This window comes from Mesocricetus auratus, unplaced genomic scaffold, assembly GCF_017639785.1.
Source record: "Mesocricetus auratus isolate SY011 unplaced genomic scaffold, BCM_Maur_2.0 Super-Scaffold_100004, whole genome shotgun sequence".
In the NCBI taxonomy this organism is placed as follows: domain Eukaryota; kingdom Metazoa; phylum Chordata; class Mammalia; order Rodentia; family Cricetidae; genus Mesocricetus; species Mesocricetus auratus.
In genome coordinates this window covers 103420993-103441172 of record NW_024429189.1, presented here as the reverse complement: position 1 = coordinate 103441172, position 20180 = coordinate 103420993, and the positions used below count along the sequence as shown (strand labels likewise).

The window sequence follows — 20180 nt, the reverse complement described above, 5'->3', positions numbered from 1 at the left end:
ATTATCTATGACCCTAGGAATGGAATTTGATTGATTTCAGCTTAAAACTTAAAACTAACATCTCTTCTAGACAATCATCTCCTCCCCACCCACTCTAGAGACAAGGTCTCACGTATCCTAGGCTGACTTTGAACTTACTATGTAGCCAAGAATGATCTTGCACTAATCTTCCTGTCTTTATCTCCAAATGCTAGGATGATAAGCACATATAATCACGCCTGGTATGTGTAGCAGTGGCGACTGAATCCAGGGCTTTGTTTATACTAGGCAAGTACACTACCAGCTAAGCTACCGGCCAGCTTCATTCTTTCATACTTGAGATTATATGGAGTGCCGTCTGTTATTTTTCAATAACAATATAGACAGAACTTTTCTAAGGTAGTTCACAAAATAGATTAGACCAAGTTCCCACTAGGTTATACATTTTATATGAAAGCAAAAACTGGAAACTCACTAATGAGAGCACACTAGCAGAACAGCAAATCCAAAGGAGCTTAAGAGCTGAGGTACCTAAAGCTGGCTACTGTATCTCCAGTTAGTTCCTGAGGAACAACGCAGAGACTGCCCAGGTTGACACCTCACTCAGAAATCTGTGGTAAATTCATTTAGAGACATGATAAATATCCATGGCATGAGAGGGAACATCTCCCCCACTCCCTGTTCAAAAGCTATTGTAATTGTGTTGGCTATAAACAAGCAAAATAATTAACAGAAAATACTTAGTTACCATAAATCATAATTTTAGATTCTCTATTTTATTCTAAATAATCAGAATAATTAGGGTGTTACATTAGAGAATTTGAGAATGAACGCTCTTTAGTTTTTAATTGCTGTGCAGGTAGTCATCTCCAACGTCATGACATTTAGCTAGTAACTCTCAAGCACAGGAATAAATCAACGTGTATTCTTCTATGCACGTGCTCTGAACTCATCCTTCATGCAAGATCAGAGGGGTTTTACCAGCATTTAATCTGTTAGATTGCTACCCTTTTTTCCTCCTTTCCTTCCTGTGGGTATACGAGTGCTCGCACATGTATGAATGTGTGTGCGTGCGTGCGCATGGGCACACGTCACAAGAAAACTATCTAGCTTGTTTTTTTGAGACAGGTTGTCTCCCTGGCCTTGAACTCGCCAAGTAGGCTAGTCTTCTGGCCCCAGGGATCTGCCTATCTGTACCTCTCATGTGCTGGAATTACAAGCATGAGTTCCCTTACCCTAAATTTTATTTACCTGGATTCTGTGGATCAAACTCAGGTCCTCAGGCATGACTTACACACTGAGCTCTCTCTACCTCTGTTTTCTCTTTTAATCATTCTTATCAGTATTAATATTAGCAACATGAAACCCAATTCCTAGGAAAATCTAGGAGGTCCTGGCCCAAGTGGTGGTGAGGTGTGGTGATAAAAATCAGACAAGGTAGTAAAGGATCCAGACACTTGCTAGATATGAGAAGGCTACTGCTACAGTGCAGTGGACACAAAACTATCCAGAAACATACAAGTTATGGGAAGGTTTCATCTAGTACATAAAATTATATGCAGCCTGGATGAGAAAAGGCCACTGCATTATGGCCTTAAAGTCTGCCAAACACTCTAGTTGTCAACTTCCAAGGCTTTAGCTAGGATGTGCCAAGGAGAACACTGTCTAGTAGAGAATATCGCTTTCTCCGTTCTATTTCTATCCTTCTCTCCAATACATACACACATTGGCTATGTAGCAACTAGACCACATGAATAATATAAAGCCAACATGCCTAGGTGCGATGTGCTATGTACTATGTTCCCAACACTGGGTTAAATCATGGTTTTCAGTGGTGAGGGTTGTTCTCATTTGCCATGTAAAAGTGAAGAGCCATCTCATTGCCGGCATTAGAAATGGTGACATTTCTAATTAATGATGGCTGTCACATGGCTACACATGCAACTCAGTGGTAGAGTGTATGGCCAGTATGTGTAAAGCACTAAACAGCCCTGTCATAGTTAGAAATATATCAAAAAATATCCGTAATAGAAAAGATTTTTGTTTTGGATTTTTGGTTCCATTTCTATGTCAATTTATAAGCTGTAAACTTTCTCTTCCATTACTTTTCCATCCAGTTTTAGCAGATAGGAGTAATAGCCAGTTCTACTGACTCCTACGAGTGGCATGTCTTTGGAAACTCTAGAAATAAAGCATCGGTCTACATGGAGCTGGTAAAGGAAAGGCCTCTCAGTCAACTGCACAACTCCTCTAAAAACATTCTTACAAACCAGTTATTGATAGCAAAGATCCTTCTAGCATCTAAGACTCACGAAGGCTTTGTCAGAGTCACTGTAGATTTTCCAGTTCCAAGACATGTAGCAATTTAAGAGCAAAATTTCCAGCTACAAAAGTAATCAGATTTAAGTAGATGCAAAAGTAACACAGGACTTGAATGTCTCAAGAGCTCCAACAAAAGTAACAGGGGACTGGAATCACTACGAAAGCCCCAGCAGGAGTGACATTGCAACTTGAAACTAAGCAAAAGCAACATCAATTTTGTTTCAGGAAGTCTCTGTGATGCCCAGGCTGTGAGTTCAAGAAGGAAGGGCAGCTGTGGGTGGGAAAGCAGCAGTCCACTTACCCACCAGTGGGATCATTCCAATAGTCTATATTGACAGCCAGAGCACTGTCTCAAAGGGGACAACAAGGCACTTCACGTGTTGAAGAGAATGCTGGTTTGTTCACAGAATTTCCTTTGGGCATTTTTGTATTTTATTTTGTATAAAATGAAATAAACAGAAAATGAGGCATCTGCAACTCTGCAATGTCCCTCCCTATGATGTGACTATGATAGGGGGACCATTGCTCTTCTGAGTTTTGTTTGCTTTCCAAATATTGCAGTAAGTGCTGAACATCCTCTCTCCTGCATTTGGGAAAGCAAAGCATCACTTCTGCTTTAGCACACTTTTAGTTAAATGTCTAAAGCTTCCAGTTTTAGAAATTGCTCATTCTTGGAAAAATAATCTCTACTGATGCTGCAGTAATAGTCACAAAAGGGCTTATGGGCACATACTTTCATTATTGTCCTTTAAGTTATTTTTTTCTTTTTTATCCTGTGTGTGGATGAAAGCTTAGTAAATGTTTTGACTGAGTACATTATGGGGAAAAATGTAAATAATAGGCAAAGCTATTCAAACACATGTGTGAAAGGAAAACATATGCTTCCACTATGTTCTGTGACAGACTAGGGAAATCCATTTCAATTCTCAAGTGGCTGTGAACAGAAAAAACAATGTGTAAGAACTGAGAATATTTAACAGAGCAGGTAACTGAATGTGCTGTGCGGGTTCACTACTCAGAAAACCACACAAGTGACCACTTCCTCCTCTTCCAGTCCTTCCCTGCTCGTAAGAGTCAGAAACTGCCTCCACTCCCTCTGTCTGTGACTGAAGTGCACTTCCATTCCTGCTGTGGGTGTATACTCAGAGCTCCACCGTAGGACTGAATCACACAAGAAATGATGATGAAAATAGGATCTATCAAGGGCTTGTGTTTGGTGAGATTAGCAATCTGGATGTATGATCTTTTTTATTATTGCTGTTGTTTTTAAAATCTGACACAAGCAGTCACTGAAGGGAAGCATATAGGTGGTATGCTACAGCATGTTTGCAGTCTTCCCTGAAAGTGCCAGGGTTCTGCTGAGGAAGGGTTGGGCTCAGGGGAAACGTGCTTCACTTCCAAAATTGATTTTAATTAGGAAAAGGCTCTGTTTTTCAATAGGCTGGGAAAATAAATACAAAACAAAATGCCACATACACATCTTCACTCCCAGGGACATCAGGGAGCAGAGCTCACCACAAGCCCTAGTCTGAACAGCAAGAAGAAAGCTTTCTTTGGCAGGATCTTGTGTTGCATCAGGCACTGGGGAAGGGAGGGGAACATTTCTCAGACAGAGGGAAGAATAGGAAGAACTTGCTTGTTTTGGCCATTCTTGTCTTTTTCTTCTCTTGTGTGAACACCCATCGATTCTCTAACACGGTGATGATGTGCCCCAGCACCAAAGGCTACAAAGCAGGAGAGGTAGGTGGAGAGGAAGCCTTAGTCCTCCTACCTTGGCCACTAACATGCCATATCTGGGATGATGCCACAAAAGGATGAGCAGACGGGTGTTCATTTAGGCTGAAGATGTAAGCTCAGATTTTAGAGTAATATTCAACTGAGAAGAACAGTCATGGAAAAAAACTTCAGCAGGCAGAAACCACAGTACTCAGGGAAATTTAATTTATCTTATAACATTTCCCAAAGGGCTGGTTTTCTTAGATGTTAACTGAGAAAAGGTTGTATAGCATAGAGTAATAAGCGGTTTAAAAAAATGCCCACTCCTTCATAAATGGACTGCTATCTATACAAACAATTTATTGCACCAAGTACTTTGAACTTGAAGATGAACTATTTGGGTGTCTATTTTCCTTTCTCGAGGTCAGAGACTAGAGATACAAAGTCTAAAACAAAGATGCACATATGGTAATTCAAGTGCAACATTGCTCTTGTGCCTGGGTAATTTAAAAAGAACCATGCTTTAATAACAAGAAGACAGTTTTACTTAAAGAAAGCATAAGTACATACCATATCCTTAAAGGAGATACAGGAGAGTCAGACATTAGATGGATATACTTCACACAGTCACTGACATCTCATAGCAACATGAGCTTTGGACAAGTTATACAATGACAAGCCTGGCTCTCACTTTCAGAGGAAGGGTTAGAAATGGTGGCTATGGGCTGTAGTCACAGCCCAGCAGTGGAGCACCTGTGTAGGTGTAGAAAGCCTAAGTTTAATCCCACCAATGGGAAGGAAAAGTAGCTAGAAAAGCCTGTGTCACAGGCTTGCCTTGGGTGTGTGTCAGAAACAGCCATGCTAGTGTCTGCTGGGATGACATTCAGTAACAGGCACTAGTAGGCAGATGCTAAAGGACTGTTGGAGGGGAAGGCTTAGAGGAAAGCATTTTCTGTTGCTCTTTACTGGGTGAGTCCCCTGTCCTGTAATCTTACACTGGGATAGGATGTGGTTTGGGAAAATGAAAGGCTACTTAATGATTTGTAACTCACAGACCACCTCCATCTCTGCTGCAGTAGAAGCAGACCAGAAGCACTGTCAACAAACAGGTGGCCAATGAGTAGCCACAATTACTCAATTTTTTCCAACACTGTACTCCTTCCCAGTGTCTGACAGTACAAGGGCCCTGTCCTGGAATGGTGTGAGTTTTCCCAGAGAAGTAGAAGCAACATGTGTAAAAGCTGAGAGTTGAGAGAGCATTGTATTCTGGGAACTACAGATTTTTCAATGTAGAAGAACAAATGGAAGAATAGGCAGGGGAGCTCTCCAGCCATGCTCCGCAAGGTCACTGGGGTATTCCCTTCTCTTTGGGGAAAAGGGCTTCCTGTAAGCTCAGTGTCTCAGAGGTCTACCTGGGACCTTCCAAAGTCTACAGGACTAGGCAACTGGCATACCCAGAATTCTTCTTACCAGCCAGATTTCACATTACCCTGACCTGGGATGGAAATGGTTACCATCTCCATACTCAGAAGGTCACTCTCATGACTGTCCAATAAAAAGACAACTGAGAATTGGGCTCCTCTACCAGAACTCAGCTATAAGGTTCACTGAGGTAGACCCAGCCAAGCATAGCTTGCTAAAGGATGCTTAGAGAATGTTGATCTATGTGCATGAAGATCTGCATAAGAATGGCACCCCCTACCAAATGATTTCCCATTTTCCCAGAATCATCTGCAAAATAGTAACTGGCCAGTGTTCAAAGAGCATTGAGATAAAGTCCCTTCAGAGTTACAGACAACCTCAGAACATGGAGAGCTGGAGAGATTAATGATTAGAATAGATGGTGTCTGTAAATCACCAAAGCCTTAAAGTAGGAAGTCATGTGGTGACTACACAGCTAAAAATACTGAGATAATTAAAGGCGATAACTGCATAAGTCACTTAGCCAAAAGAAGATGATGGATTGATAAAAGCCAATGGGCTTATGAAATAAAATAATACTCAAGTGTAGCTGGCTTTATATAATGATGGAGAGGTTTACTGAAAATTCAGTCAGAATGCAAAGCATAGGCTAGAACCTGATGGAACTCAGGAAAGCTTGTAAGCTAAAGGATGAAAGGTATATTCTGGCCAGCAGAGCAATATGTACTGCCTTGGCAAGATACATGGTATCTTGCTTTGGTATTATGTCCTGAGTTTTGCAGATGAACATCAGTTTTGTGTTCAAGGTGTCCCCATCTCATGCCAGAAGCTGTGCTTCAGAACAGTGACTGCTGGCCCTCTTAGAGATCACATGACTTTGGCTTGTGCCAAATAGAGAAGAAATTGAAAAGGTTCTTAAGCTAGAGCTCCTGACCAAAAAGGGTCTCAAGTGGCAAACTGTCAGTTTTGTTTTAAAAAGATTATTCTGGCAGCAGAGGTGTGGGTGAATTAGAAGAAAAAACTGGAGGCATTGGCAGTAAGTCAATAACTGATTATGAAGGGGATGGCAATAAGAAAAGAGAAAAGATAGACTGGAAGGAAAGACGGAGTGAAGAAAGGAAGGGAGGGAAGAAGGGAGGGAAGACAATCCAATACAAGTCCAAACTGTAAACGTACAGTTCAGTCAGCAAACACATAAAATCGTAAATGAAAACAAAAGACCACACTTCTCCTGTTTGAGTTTTAGGCTGCTACTCTGGCAAAGATTAAAGACACTGGTAACACCCAATTCTGGTCAAGACTAGAGGAAAATGCTAAGGTGAAGGAGTTGATGGAGACATCTTTTTGGAAACTTCCTCATCTCACTAACTTATACTGACTACAGAAATGGCTGTTCAGGTGACTTACAAGGATGAAGCATATCTATGTTATGCTGCTCACTGACTTTATGAATAATCTTTGTACCTCTTTTTATAAGATTAAGGAAATAGCCTCGGAGGAGCTTATGCAGTTATTATAAAGAACACTCAGAAAGCATGAATAACATTAATCTTATTAGAGCAATGAGTAAAGTTATGAGCTTGGAGACCTCGGCTTACCCAGGATTACATATTTAGTTTACATGCCATGCTGAGGCATGTTACCCTGATATGGATCTGGAAATGGGAGAAAGAAAGTGGCCCATGGTGAGCCTGTCAACTGAGGAAAGTCAGCCAGTGGGAGAGAGAAGTGTGCAGCATTCCTGCCTTGGAAACTGTGAGCAGGGCAAGCACTAAGCACAGGTCTCTGCAGTGTGGCAATCTGGAAAGGAGCTCTAGGGGTGTCAGTCAGCCTTCTCCTCCCATGGAGGGAGGGAGGGAGGGAGGGAGGGAGGGAAGGAGGGAGGGAAGGAGGGAGGGAGGGAGGGAGGGAGGGAGGGAGGGAAGCAGGTAAACAGACCACAGCAGTTAAGTTGCAATACAGTGCAGGTTACAGAGGTATTAAATGCCAAATATGTGGTCAGAGAAAAGGGGAAATGAGGGAACTGGTGATAAAGTATAATTTGAGCTGGGAATTCATTTGTCAAACAGCGGAGAAGCTACTTAAAGTAAAAACACAGAGCTAGAAACAAAGCAGGTTTGCAGGAAATAAGGAATACCAGGTAAGTCAAGCAATTCTTTTTTTAAAATTAATTTTACATACCAATTACAGTTTCCCCTTCCTCCTCTCCTCCCGTTCCTCCCATCCCCAGCAGTCCATCAGTCCATCCTCAGAACGGATAAGGTTTCTCAAGCACTGGGCTGACTTCCAAGAGTCCAGTCAAAGAGAGGAGGAGGGATTATATAAGCAATGGGGGTCAAGATCATGGCCAGGAAACCCATAGCAACAGCTGACCTGAGCTCTTGGGAGCTTATAGACTCTAGACCTACAGCAAGGGAGCCTGCTTGAGATCAACCTAGGCCCTCTGCATGTGGGTGACAGTTGTGTAGCTTGGTTTGTGGGGCCTCTAGCAGTGGGACCAGGATCTGTTCCTGGCACATGAGCTGGCTTTTTGAAACCTATCCACTATGGTGGGATGCCTTGCTCAGCCTTGATGACTCAACTTGATATGCCAGTCTTAACCATATGAGAAAAGGAAAGATGAAGACTCTCCTGGAGCTAAGCACCTACACACACACACACACACACACACACACACACACACACACACACACACACACACACACACACTCTGCTGCCACGAATTGCCCTGCATGCAAGAGCAACAACAGAGAATCTACAGGGCAGAACTGGTCTGTAGGAGGCTCACACATTTATGGAGAGGTATGTGCTTGTCAAATGGAAGGAGGCTACGTTCAGGAGACTTGTGATGTACAGAAAGGGTAGTTGTTCTGGGTGGACTTTGACTAGAGAACTAAAGATAACATAGCGTAGGGAAAGCAAGGCTTCAATTTTAGCAAATGATCCAGAAGAGTGGAACTTTAGAAGAAAGGAATTAAATCAAAGGCACTTAAATAAGAAGGGAAAAGTGGTACGAGCTGACAGGCAGTTCCCCAGGGGTCTTGGTCTTTATCCTAGAGATCCTGAGAATATACTGAATGGCTTTCCACAGATCTGCACAAGACCAGACGTGTGATTTTTAAGGGATGGCCTGACTACAGTATGGACAGAGGTGGCACACTGACCATATGAAAGGAAGCCAGCGGGGTACCTGCTACAGTTGTCCAGGTGAAGTGGGAATACAGAGTGGCTGGTGGCTACAGGGAAAGGGACTGGCTGTGATGTGAGCCTCAACAGATATGCTTGAAGGTTGCTAGAATGAATGAAGGGGATTTCCTAGAAAGCCTACTTTCAAAGAGGGATATATCATCTCACCACACTAAATGCAATATTCATTCCACTAGTGGTCGCCAGAGGCTGCACAAAGAGTACATGGCCTGGTTTGTGTTTGTGCAACTAGGTAATGTCAAGAGCAGATGACAACAGCAAAGTCATTTGCAGGGGACTGGGAGACAATCATGGATTAAAGCATTTGCTGAACAAGCATGAGCACTATGAGCACTAGGGTTTTGAACCCCACAATGTATTTAAGTGTCAGTGGGCATAGTTGCCAGTCTATAATTCTTGCCTGGGAAGATGGGGATACGGGATCCGTAGAGCAAGACTAGTCATACCAATGAGTTCCTGGTTCAACTGAGAAAACCTGTCACAATGGGTAGGGCAGAGGAATGCTCAGTGATAATTCCTGACATCAACCTTGTGCCTCCACACATGCATGTGTACAAACACAAACATACACCTACACACATAAACACACACATCAATATCCCTAAAGAGTTCTTACAGGCTGGGTGTGGTAAATACCTGTAATTTTAGTATTTGGGGAGCTGAAGCAAGGATGTCAAGTTTGGGAATAGCTTGGATTCTGGCCAACTAAGGGAGATTCTGTTAAAAGAAAAACATGTAGCTCATATAGCCCACTAGTACAACACTTTCAGAGTCTATGTGACCCCAATAACACTCTCTCTCTCTCTCTCTCTCTCTCTCTCTCTCTCTCTCTCTCTCATAAGTGCACAAAACTATAAACATTAAATCAGACTCTGAAGTAACAAATATGTGTATTTCTAGAATGTTAACTGTACTTCACTTTAGAACTAACAGTACCAGATGCAATTCAAATTCCACCAATAAATTAAGATCAGCAATGTTTAATAGAATACTATTTTGTAGTAATCAAAATAGCAATGTGGACCTGGAATAAGTAGAAAAAAATCTTGAAAAAGAGTAACAAATTACAAGACTTAAGCTTTCTGATTTCAATACTTACCACAAAGCTATAGTATATCAAGAGGCTGTAGAACTGGCACCAGAGACAGACACAAACAACAGAGTCAGAACAGAAGAGTCAGAAATAAACCAGTATTAATGTTCAAATGATTATTGACAAGATCACTAAGCCCATTCAATGTGCAAAGTAGTCTTTTAACAAATGGTACTAAGGAAACTCGACATCCACATGAAAATGAGATTTAACATGAACTCAAATAGGATCAAGTTCCTAATACAACTGTTAATTTTTTTTTTTCCGAGACAGAGTTTCTCTGTGTTGTTTTGGAGGCTGTCCCTGAAACTCGCTCTGTAGACCAGGCTGGCCTCAAACTCACAGAGATCCGCCTGCCTCTGCCTCCCGAGTGCTGGGATTAAAGGTGTGGGTCACCAATGCCCGGCTCAAACGTTAATTTTTAAAGTTCTATTGAACTTCTGTTTTTAAAGGAAAATTTCACAAAACAGGACTTGGCAATGGCTTCCACAGGCCATACCATCATAGCATCAGCAATAAAAGAAGAAAGTGGTATTTTCAATTGAGCCCATTCAAAACCACCTATACATACCAAGGTAAACCATCAAGAGAGGGAAAAAAACAAACGAATGAACTTGAGAAAATATTGTTAATTACATAGTCAATAAGGAATTAATATCCATAGTATATAAAGCCTTCCAGCAACAACATTTCCCCCCAAACTTCCTGGTTAAAATATGGGTTAGCCATATAAACATGTCTCCACACACGATAGCCAATGAATATATATGAAAAGATGGCTGGAATCACTAACAACTAGGGAAATGGCAGAAAAACAACAAATCAAACCACAGTTAGAGATTGTTATTATCAAAATATCAGGAAATAATGGTTGGCAATGATGTAAAACAAATGAAACCCTCATTCTGGTAAGGATGTAAAATAACGCTGTCATGGAGGCAAACAATATGTTAGTGTCTCAAGAACAAAATCAAAAGATTTACCCCGTGATCCAGAAATTTCTAAATATATATTCAAAAAAGCAAAAACTCTTGAAAAGATTATTATATATCAATGTTTGCAACAACATTGTTCATAACGGCCAAAACATGGAAACAGTTCATCAGTAGATGAATGAACAGGTAAGGTGACATACACTGGAAGATTACAAAAGATGTGAAATTCTAATAAATGTAACTATAAGAATGCTGCAGATGTAAATGTAAGGGAAATAAGGCAGAGGATAAAATGTCAAATATTATGTGACTCCTCTCATGTGAGATACTGACAGTAATAAGAACAACAGTGCTACAAAGCAAGACCTCTATTACTAGGTAGGGTGTCAGGCTAGAGGACGAAGACACATTTTTCATGGATGTAAAGTTCCAGACTGAACAATGAAAAATTGTACAAAAATGTGAGCACATTTATGCTACCAAAAGCGTACATTTGAAAGTTAAATAGTAAATTTTATCTGCACCTTAAAACAACAGACTTTTTAAAATGGTGATATATGAAATTATTTTTAGAATAATTAGGTAGGGGGAAGGTTACAAAATTGTGTATACAATAAGATCACTTTGTCTTTTGAAAAGAAACAAACCTTTTCTTCACACAAGCCTGAGGACATTTTTGTAACATCTTGGGACTGTCTGTGAGAGAAGCTGAATACTGAGTACTTAGTCTCTTCCCTCAGCAGTCAGGGCTGGGATGGGAAGGAAAGGCTGGCTTGAGTACTGAACAAATCACCTACTCCAACAGCTGCATCAGGGACAGGACTCACAGAAAGTAGCTCTAGTCTTTTTCCTGCTGTATCAGATAAAATGTTAGACTGGTCAGGTCTACTTAGGTACAATGGATACCAAAAAAACCCTATGGCTTTTCTCAGAATTTATGCCAAGTCTACTTAGGTACAATGGATACAAAAACCTATGGCTTTTCTCAGAATTTATAACAACATTGAGTGGCTAATCAGAGAGCACTGTCTAAAGCAGTGGTTCTCAATGTTCATAATTTCTTTACTACAGTTCCTCATGTTGGGGTGAACCTACCCCAAACATGAAAGTATTTTGGTGCTATTTCATAACTGTAATTTTGCTACTGTTATGAATTGTAATTTAAATATCTGATATGTGACTCTTGTGAGGTCATGACCCACAGGTTGAGAGCCACTGGACAGCAATACTGCTGGGTTTGAAAATGCCATTTTCTGGGGCCTAGATAGATGGCTCAGTGGTTAAGAACACTGACTGCTCTTCCAGAGGACCTAGGTTCAATTCCTAGCTCACAACTGTCTGCAACCCCAGTTCCGGGGCACCTGACAACCTCACAGAGACATACATATATGCAGGCAAAGCACCAATGCATATAAAATAAAAATAAATAAATAATTTTTAAAAATAGTTAAAAGTGTTAATTATATATAGAAAAAATGTCATTCTCTGAAGCCTTTCAGTTTGGGCAACAAAAACGACTTGTTTATCTATCATCCATATAAAGTGAGTACTCTATAGAACAAGGAAGGTTTTGGAGGAGTACATAATTCAGTATTTTTCCTAAACAGATGCACCGTTAGCATAATGGGATTCACAACAGTCTACCCACTGTAGTCTGATAATTACCATGCACTGACTATATTTGTAGCACAGGCTGCTATGAAATGCTGATTTTAAGAAACAAACAAACAATGAAACAGAAAAACAAAGCAGAAGACTGAGGGAACAAAAAAATATTGCAGTGGAGGCCACAAGCACTATGTCTGTATTCCAGCTCTGCCACTTATCCCTCACAAGCATTCTCACCTAGCATGTCATTGCATCTTTATCACAGGGACCAAGGTAGGTACTGTGGACAGGATAAGGGGAAGGTAGTAAATAAGCTATAATCTCTGTCCTGAGATGACCTTGTACTTGTCAAGACACTAAATCTAGACTCTCAGCTTCCTCACCTGATACTTAACAACACACCTCACCATGTCATCATCACAGGTACAATCTCAATGTTGGTGCCCTTCAGGTTTTGGAGCTAGTAGTCTGTTATGAAGGGCTTTCTCGGTGTCCTGTGGATGTAGTGTCGTCCCTGGCCTCTACCCACTATGGGTCAGCACATCCCACCCCTTGCCAGTAATGACAACCAAAACTCTCTGCACACATTTCCAAATGTCCCCAGGGAATAACATTGCTCCTGTTTGAGAACAGCTGAAATAGAGTGACATATGGGAAAACATTGTTAAAAGCATAAGACACCAAATCAGTTTATGTCAGTATTAATTTGAATCCATTTGTAAGACTATTTGCCAAAAAAAAAAACCCAGACCTTTAAAATTTTACAGTTTCCTTAAGAATGTTTTATTTGCTATTTTTATATATTTTGCCTACTATTAAAAGCCCTTTAGGGCTTTTTGGTGAATTTTTGTTACTCAAACACAGTATCTTCATTACAGCATATTTTTTTAATGTATCACTATGCTAACAAGACAGAGTCAAATATAATTGCAATCTCTACAAAGCAGAAATTTTATTTCTTTGTCCAAAATCGCAGTGCTTGTTGCCTACCTTTTAAGGACAAGGGACTGGATCTTGTGAATTCTGCATTTGAAGGCCTGTGCTGCTTATAAATGCCCACGTATTCCTTAACTCTGGAATCAATGGTTTCTTTTAACAGCAAACAAACTTCCTAAAGTAAATTTAAAACATTAGACATTTAATGCAATGAAAAGAAGAAAACATTACACACATTGAAAAAGCAAATGGTGGCATTTAGCTGACTTTTTAACATAGATGGCAGTGATGAAAGGAATCCTGTACCATCTTCTGGAGGGCACTGCCCATTAAATGTGCTATCAAAGACAGCTCCATGACTGATGCTGGTTCACTTTATTTTCTCTCCGCCTCAGTTTCACAATCCCAAAAGGAAGATTTAAAAGCTTACTTCAAAAGTGGGGTGTGACTTCAAGAATGTTTTCATCTAAGTATCAGTCCACCAAACTGTGATGGATAGAAGGGAAAAATCACATGGAGTTGTGTACACTGGTCAGCATGGGACTCAGGGGGTACTCACAGAGGCAGAATGAGTGTAAGAACACGTCTATTGTCAGCACAGGTGGCATGGACAGGTCACAGCTGCCACTAGCTCTGGCCTTACTGTCTCACTGCACTGGTGTCCTTGCAGGCACAGTGTTACCCAATGTTATTTGTATAAGAAGAGCCATTCAAATTTATTTTCTATATTTTATTCTTGTGTAAACACCATCATTCATTAGTTTCTGGCCTTGGGTTTTCAAACACAAGAGAGTCAGAGTGGTGGGTTAAAAAGAAGTGGGGAGAGGGAAGTGTTGTCTCATTCTTGTGATGATGTCGTAGACCCAACTGCTTTTTAGAATCACATTAAAATTCTTCAATCATGAATGATATAGATCATATCTGTGGTGTTGATTAATGTTATTAGGTAGCAGAACCAGGTTTGAATTCCATTTCAGCATGCTGCATTATTAATAAATTTCTAGGGATATCAGTTGGCATATAATATTTGCAAAGAACAACAACAAAACATAACTCAGAAATTCAACTGCACAGTAGGTATCAATATTCTCCTTGGTGTTTCCTGCATTACCAGGAAAATGTAATTTATCATAGGAAATCAGGGGAAACTACATATGAAACTGAAACTTAATGAGTCATAAATGCCAGACCAATTCCCAACACTTCTGTGGCAGATTCAGAGTTGCTTAGGACATCTCAAACTTGTTCCACTTGTTTTTCAGAAAGACAACCACAGGTTAATCGTTGAGACTCTTCATAATTACAACATGTTCAGTTGCTTGTTCCTTTATTACAAATAATCCTTAAACAGTATATAAAACTCTTGATTTAACACAAACATAGACATTTCTACATAAAATACAGATACCAGTCTCCTCTCTCTTGCTTTTTATTTGCAGCTAAAAGATGCAGTTCTTTGTAGAATATAAAGATACCCATTTACAGCTGAAAGTTTTGGCACTGTTCACATAACACAAAGGCAGCCTTGCCTCATACTGTTGTTCTAGCAATTAAATAATTTTTGCTTAACATGCAGAGTTCAACTATGACTGAGCTAGAAAATATGTGGAAGACACACAAGGCAACAAGGATTGTAAAAATTTGGCCATAAATACCCTATAAGGATAGAACTAAAAATAGTATGACAAAAATAGAGCCCATACACATGAAGTTTCTCATTATATTTCAAGTGTTCCTTATGGGAACCAGGTTTCAAGAATTAAAGATGGGCAATGTAAAGAGATGGCCAATACCTAAGAATTAATTTGCCAGGCTGGCACAGCATCTTCTTCAGACCTGGAGCAATACAGGAGAATAAAACATCCAGCAATATCTGAGAGGAAGGTTAGAGGACCAAGTAAAAATTCACAAGCGAGCAGACTCCCTATGCTAACGGGCTCGTGTTTGCTCCCTCAAGTTTACAAATGGGACAATTTCATTTTGTCTCTTTGAGTCCAAAGACTACATGAGCTGGACTCAAACGAAACATGTTTAATATATGAACCAAGCCCTCTTTTCATACAAAGTGACTGTTAAAATGTAATCAAACTGGATGTTTATGAAACTCCAATCATGAGATGATCTGAAGATTAAAAACAAGGAAGCGCTGACTGAACATATGTGAAGTCATAACCTTTCTTCAAGTCTCCTTTTGAAGACAAAGAAAGAAATTATCTCTGACTAACTCTAATATCAGTGAACACATATTGATGGAACAGCTTTAAAGAGAGGTAGCAAATTATTGACTTTCCTTTGAGAGGGAAGCTCAGCTAGGGAGAGTAAGCAGATCTCTTACAGTCACCACTGAAGCAGCTCTCTACAGGTCCCATCATGCACCTCTGCTAAGTCATGCCTCACTGCTCTGGAGTAGGCCCTGTTGGAACAACGCAGCTGCATGTGGCACCCTGACAAGAAATCTAGCCTCGTGCTTTCCAGAGGAGGTGATTCACATCATCTTGGCTCTAGAACATTCCATATCAACCATTTCTTGGTCAAAATTGCCTAAATATCAACATTAAAGGTCTACAGCTTAAGTGTTCAAACTGTGGAAGAATATGGGAAAGGTGGGTCTGAAATGGTGCGTTTGAGAACCTTTCAGAAGTCCTTAGGGTAAGATCCCTTGTAGGAGATATTAGTCGTTTGAGAACCTTTCAGAAGTCACTAGGGTAAGATCCCTTGTAGGAGATATTAGTTGTTGGAGAACCTTTCAGAAGTCACTAGGGTAAGATCCCTTGTATGAGATATTAGTCACTTTGGAGACATGAATGCACTAATTTGAATCATATGGGCATGCATTAGTAACCTACAATTTGAGATTATAAGAAGAATAGTGGAGAGAAGTCCTGACATCCTACATATAATGTCCTCAAGAAGACAGTCCATAATCAGTTCCCTTAATGATAAATTCATCACATGAAGCCTTCTGTTTTCTTCTCAGCATGAGGCTACTAGGTATCCTTGCAAAATAAATACTACAAAGTACTGGTGGTATTACCATTTGACTGAAAACGTATTTTTAAAACTAATTTTGGGTTGGTAGGTTTTAGTGAGGTGAACAAATGATCACAAATAGCATTTCCCCCTTTACTGTTAGTAGTTTCCTTACTATTACTGCCTAATACAACTTATTCTTACTTACTTCTCTAAAAGTAACAGCAGATAAATACTATGAGGGAAATGAAGAACAGTATGTTTTGAAGGTTTTTAAATTACATTTACTCATTTACTTGTAATGTGTATGTGGTCTGTGTGCACACACATAACATGGTGTACATGTGGAGGTCAGAGGACGACTTACAGGAGTTGGCTCTCTCCTTCCACCTTTGCTTGTCCTGGGAATTGAAGTCAGGTCAGGATTGGGTTGCAGGCACCTTTACCCACAGAGCTACCGAACTAGCCTGTTTTGAAGCTTTTGAACAGGCCTCCACCTCAGGACAGATCCCTGATCTCCACAGAAGGAAATAATGATTCTCCATTACAACAGCCCATAGAGAGGGAGTTAACACCACAGGAGACTGAGGCCTTATCTGGTCAAACTCCTTAATTTGAAGACAGAGGAAGCAGAAGCTTCTGGGGAGCTCAAATGTCATAGAAGCAAACCTTACAAACCTTGGGTAGAAGCACAGGAAGAAACTTGAGGACAACTGGTGACTCTCCTGTAACTTAACTACTGATAGCTGTTTTTTTGTTTTTGTTTTGTTTTTAAGATTTTGATTTTGATGTGTGTGTGTATGTGTATGTATATGCTGGGAACTTACCTTGGGTCCCCAGGAATGAGTTAACTCTTTAATAAATAGCTAACTATTGACTGGAAAGCCTTACTATTAGGAAAAAAATAATTAAGTGACACATTTTCTACTTTAGATGGATTATACATTGTTAAAAAATACTTAGGGATGATAGAGACTTTTTGTTTACTCTGGTATGCAATTTAGTAGGAAGACAAACCGCTCATGGCAACAGTCGCTCATCTAGTTTTAAGCTAACCCTACCATCTGAGGTCACTCTAAAACTTAATCAACTATAGCAAATTTTGGTAGTAAACAGTAAAATAATTACATTTTACTTAAACATTTCAGTATTTCTATGCTATGGAAGTTCACCCACAGTTTTTGTTTCTGTTTTCAAATTCTTCTAAAATGTCACACATTAGCAGAGCAGACCTATATACTCCAAACCTGTGTTGTTCACAGCCAATCCATTCATGCCAACTATCTGCTTTACTGGCTGGCCAACAGCAGAGTGGGGAGAGTGAAGTTCCTCTTCACTTGTCAAAGGCTCATGACAACGAAAAGAGGCGAAGATGAAAGTAAGGATTAATACAGATGTGGAGATTAGCATTGCGTGACTTCCTCACCTGCTCCAGGTGCTGCCAGCCTTCTCATTAGAATTAGATTAGAATTTTTGTTTTAAATAAGAGAGCCTGGGATGAGGACATACAGATGGTAAAGTACCTACCAATCATGTAAAGGTCCTAGAGTCAATCCCTAACACCACACACACACACACACACACACACACACAAAACCCAGGTCAACAATAGATTAGGATATGAAACAAATGGCTGTGTCAATTTCTCAAGGGCAGAGATGGGCATACTCCTACTTCTCAGTAGTTAACTGTCACTCAACTTTTAAGAAAAACATTAATGAAAATGAAAGCAGAGAAGCATATCTTGTAGCGGGTACAACAAGAAACAGTGTTTAAATAGCAAAAATTTTTGCTGTACCTCTTTCTTCTGTTCAGAAAACCAGCTGGAATCTTTGTTTGAACCTTGTGGCACTATATGAAGATCCACGAGGACAGCAAAATTTCCACACTGAAAGAGAAGGGGTGAATATTTATTAATGGCAGAATGTGTCTGCAGCTCATGCCCAGTAGACAACTGCAAAGAATCTCACAAACTCCACACACAATAAAACAGCAATAGAATTTCTCCTGGATGGAATCTCGGCATTGCTACTAATGTTCACACGCTCATATTTATAGTGAAAATTCTAAGAAGAAATATAGGCTTAACTAGGATAGAAATGACAAAATAACTGTCTCTAGACCACAACTTCAAAGAACCAGAACTCTCAGTGGCAGCTGGAAGTCTGCCAAACAGGGCAGTACTAGGTAGGCTTCAGACAAGAACAGTTCTGCGCAGAGACATCTTTTCTCCTCAGTAGTGAAGAATCTGTGTAAGCTATTGCCTTTTGATAAGGAGTTAGATGGACCGAAGAGCTTGGACTAGAAATCAAAATGTAGCTTACTGACATTTTAATTGTATTTAAAATAAATTTGGTAGTTCTATGTAGCTAATGTCTGCATGAGATATGGATCTCATGAAAAAATGTAGCCAGGCTACAGAGATGGCTACACTGGGGAAAGTGCCTCCTATGCAAGCATGAGTACAGCCCTGATATGTACTTCAAGTCCCCAGTGCTGGGAGTGCAGAGACACGCAGATTTCAGAAGCTTACTGGCTAGTTAGTCAACCTGAAACGGCAAGCTTCAATAAGATATCCTGTCTCAAAAAAATAAAGTGAAGATTAATGGAGGAAGATGCTGACCGCTGGCCTCATGTAGGAACTCACACCAAGGAGACTGTAGTGGAGAACACACGCGCGCGCGAGCGCGCGCACACACACACACACACACACACACACACACACACACACACACACACAGGCACGCATGCACACAGAGGCTGTAACGTTACAAATCTTCACATCTCATGAGTCATTTCTGAGAGTCCCAAGATAACCGTAAACAAACACCATGGAAAGGAAGGAATGTACAACCAAGACCATAGGTTGAGGATGTCCAAGAGGCCCTGAGATTTAGTCAATAGACATGTAGGAAAGTCCCCTTTATAAATCTCTAAAGTCTTTAATTTTATTTTGAAACTTTTGTGAAAACATGGTGAAAGCAGATTTAATGAATGGTGCTAGGGCATCAGATACAAACACAGAAAGAAAGTGGACCTCAACTGCATCTACTCACTACCAGACACAAAATGTAATTTGAGATGGATTACACATGTAAGCATGAAAACCAAAAACTATTATTCTCATCATGAGGGTAGGAGAAGATTTCTTACGTATGATCTAGAAGATGTGAAACATTGAAGGAAAAATTGTTGATTAAACTGGACACCAGCAAAAGAAGAAATGTCTGACCATCAGCAATTTCAACAATGGAATGTTATGTGTGCTGCAAACTGGATAAAATCCAGTCATAAACACAGATGTCTGACTGACATGAAGGACTAGTATCCAAAATACGGAAACAATTTCCACAAACTGGTAGATTATCTTAAATTTAAGCTCAAATATATATCACCAATATGAAAAACACGGAAACAACTTCCACAAACTGGTAGATTATCTTAAATCTAAGCTCAAATATACACCACCAATATGAAAAATGGATGACTGCACATGGAAAAGTGTTCACCAGTCAAATTCAGTTCCTAATCAACAGCCATAGTCACAAAATACACAGTAAGTGCAAAGACCAACACCACACTAAGTGGCAGGAAGGAGAAAAGCAACCCAAACTGACACACTGGTGGGAATGGAACGGGGTTGAACCACTTGGGCAAACGGTTTGCCAGTTTCCTACAATTAGCCAGGTACTTACTGACAGGCCAACAAGGTCATTAGGCTAGCCAACAAGGCCACCCTACAAGTTTACCTAAGCAACAGAGCTTTGTTCACACTAACCCAAACTGAAGGCAGACTCAAGGCCTATCAACAGGGAAAACAAAACAAAACAAACAAACAAACAAAAAAATTAGTCACACAATGGAATGGCATTCACCAAAATGCTGACACAGTCAAAATGGACTCATCTGAAAAGCGGAATGAGCTAAAGAGGCTGTACCAATGGATGCTTGCTATGTGGCTCCGTGACAGGAAGTTCTACAACAGCAAAAGC

At 40.2% G+C, this 20180-nt stretch overlaps 1 protein-coding gene across 3 annotated transcripts in view; it reads right to left on the bottom strand.

The window, feature by feature from the left end:
- Positions 1 to 20180, bottom strand: part of LOC101831473 (SLX4 interacting protein) — a 169830-nt gene that overhangs the window by 41037 nt on the left and 108613 nt on the right. For all 3 annotated transcript variants that reach the window (XM_040746376.1, XM_021226381.2, XM_013112351.3), the window contains exons 3-4: positions 17987 to 18076; positions 13273 to 13393 (exon numbers count right to left, since the gene is read on the bottom strand). In XM_040746376.1, the coding sequence (XP_040602310.1) occupies positions 13273 to 13393; positions 17987 to 18076 (211 nt within the window). The remainder of the gene's footprint in view (positions 1 to 13272; positions 13394 to 17986; positions 18077 to 20180) is intronic.